This window comes from Eimeria mitis, genomic scaffold (assembly GCF_000499745.2).
Source record: "Eimeria mitis Houghton genomic scaffold, Emh_scaff1467, whole genome shotgun sequence".
Taxonomy (NCBI): Eukaryota; Apicomplexa; class Conoidasida; order Eucoccidiorida; family Eimeriidae; genus Eimeria; species Eimeria mitis.
Window position 1 is genome coordinate 6121 of NW_013569369.1, and position 2231 is coordinate 8351.

Sequence of the window (2231 nt, forward strand, 5' to 3'; positions counted from 1 at the left end):
ACAGCAGCAGCAGGGACAGCGGCAGCAGCAACAGCAGCAGCAGGAACAGCGGCAGCAGCAACAGCAGCAAAAACAGGTATATTTGAGTGTATACACAGCAGCGGGAGGCGAAGGGGTGGCGGTGGCTCTGCATGCAACAGAGATTATGGAGGGGCAGCAGCAGGAACAGCAGCAGCAACAGCAGCAGCGACAGCAGCAGTAGCAGCAACAGGAACAGCAGCAGCAGCAGCAGCAACAGAACCCCCAGCAGCAACAGCATCCAACCACCACAGTACCACCAACACCAGCACCAGCAGCACCAACAGCAGCACCAACAGCAGCAGCAGCAGCACCAACAGCAGCACCAACAGCAGCAGCAGCAGCACCAACGGCAGCAGCAGCAGCAGCAGCGCCAACAGCAGCACCAACAGCAGCACCAACAGCAGCAGCAGCAGCAGCAGCACCAAGAGCAGCAGCAGCAGCACCAACAGCAGCAGCAGCAGCACCAACAGCTGCAGTAGCAGCAGCACCAACAGCAGCACCAACAGCAGCAGCAGCAGCAGCACCAACAGCAGCACCAACAGCAGCAGCAGCAGCAGCAGCAGCAGCAGCAGCAGCAGGAGGTTTACCCCGACACCTTCAGTGAGCCTTTCTCCTCTCCACCAGGCGAGGAGATCTATAAAAGAAAAAAAAAAAGAACCCCACCGGAACGGCACACGCTCCCGTGCAAATATCTTCCCTGCAGCAGCAGCAGCAGCAGCAGCAGCAGCAGCACCAGCAGCAGCAGCAGCAGCAACGGAAGAAATAGGGATAACAGATGGAGAGAGACAGCTGCAGCAGGAGGAGAGGAGATGCAGCAGCAGCAACAACAGCACACTAAAACAACAAAACGAGCAGCAGCAGAAACAGCAGCAGCAGCAAAAGCTGCTGCTGCTGCTGCAGCAACAGAAGCAGCAGCAGCAGCAGCAGGACATGCAGCAGCAACACACCTTGACATTCATACACAATGTGTAGCTCCTCAGCTGGAGGGGGCAGCTTCTGCAGCATCTGCTGCAGCAGCAGCAGCATCGTTTTCAGGCTCGGGGTTTCGCTGCTGCTGCTGCTGCTGCTGCTGCTGCTGCTGTTGCTGCTGCTGCTGCTGCTGCTGCGATAGCTGTTGCTGCAGTGCATGCGCTGCATCTGCTGCTGCGTCTCCTGAATGCCTTGCAGCAGCAAAGGTGATTGAAACGGCTCGAGGACTTCTTCTCCTTCTGCTGCTGCTAGCTGCTGCAGCACCTGCAGCAGCTGCTGCGGCTCCTGCTGCTGCAGCAGCTGCACCATGAAGCTGTAGATCTATAGAAACAACAGCAGCAGCAGCAGCAGCAAGAGCAGCAGAATCAGGAGCAGCAACAAGAGTGGCAGCAGCAGCAACAGCAGAAGCACCAGCACCAGCAGCAGCAGCAGCAGGAGCAGCAGCAGCAGCAGCAGCAGGAGGAGTGTGTACCTGCAGCTGAATAGCAGCAGTTTGCTTCTGTGCTAGCGAGGGGACCGTTGGCTGTCTCCTTGTCTTTGTGTCGGTGATGAGGGCAGCTGTCTCCTTTCTACACCCCACACGATATACACTACAAACCAAGCAGCAGCAGCTGCTGCAGCTGCTGCAGCTGCACCTATTCATCCTGCTCATGCTGCTGCTGCTGCTGTTGCTGCTGCTGTTTTTGTTGTTCTTGTGCAGCTGCTTCAGCTGCTGCAGCAATGGGGTGTATGTACACCCCACGTCCTCTCTAACAACCAGACTCAGCTCATCTATTATACCCCGCAGCAAAATATCGCTGCTGCTGCTGCTGCTGCTGCTGCTGCTGCTGCTGCTGCTGCTGTTGGAGATAGCGGGATTGGGGTTAGCCAGGAGATACACCTCTCTGCAGCAGCCGCGACGCAGCAGCTGCAGCAGCTGCTGCAGTGAGTTCAGCAGCCTAAAACCCCAAAACTGCAGCGGCAGCAGCAGCAGCAACAGCAACAGCAGCAGCAAAAGCAGCAGCAGCAGAAGCGAAGCAATAAGAAGCAGCGGAGAACGGATGCAGCAGCAACAATAGCATCAACACGAACAGCAGCTGCAGCAAGAGCAAACACACCAGCAGCAGCAGCAACAGCAGCAGCAGCAACAACAGCAGCCGCATCAACAGCAACAGCAACAGCAGCAGCATCAATAGCAACAGCAACAACAACAACAACAACAACAACAACAGCAGCAGCAGCAGCACCAACAGCAGCAACAG

At 56.7% G+C, this 2231-nt stretch overlaps 2 protein-coding genes across 2 annotated transcripts in view; one reads left to right on the forward strand and one right to left on the reverse strand.

Moving 5' to 3' along the window:
- Nucleotides 1-131: 131 nt before the first annotated feature.
- Nucleotides 132-500, forward strand: EMH_0037620 (uncharacterized protein; the record flags this gene model as incomplete). Its single annotated transcript, XM_013495195.1, has 1 exon — nt 132-500. One exon carries the CDS (start codon nt 132-134, stop codon nt 498-500), a length of 369 nt encoding a protein of 122 aa, XP_013350649.1.
- Nucleotides 501-997: 497 nt separating this feature from the next.
- Nucleotides 998-2231, reverse strand: part of EMH_0037630 (uncharacterized protein) — a gene marked incomplete at both ends in the record, with an annotated part of 1696 nt that continues 462 nt past the window's right edge. Inside the window, 2 exons of the mRNA XM_013495196.1 lie at nt 998-1462; nt 1733-1874. Of these exons, the coding sequence (XP_013350650.1) occupies nt 998-1462; nt 1733-1874 (607 nt within the window). The remainder of the gene's footprint in view (nt 1463-1732; nt 1875-2231) is intronic.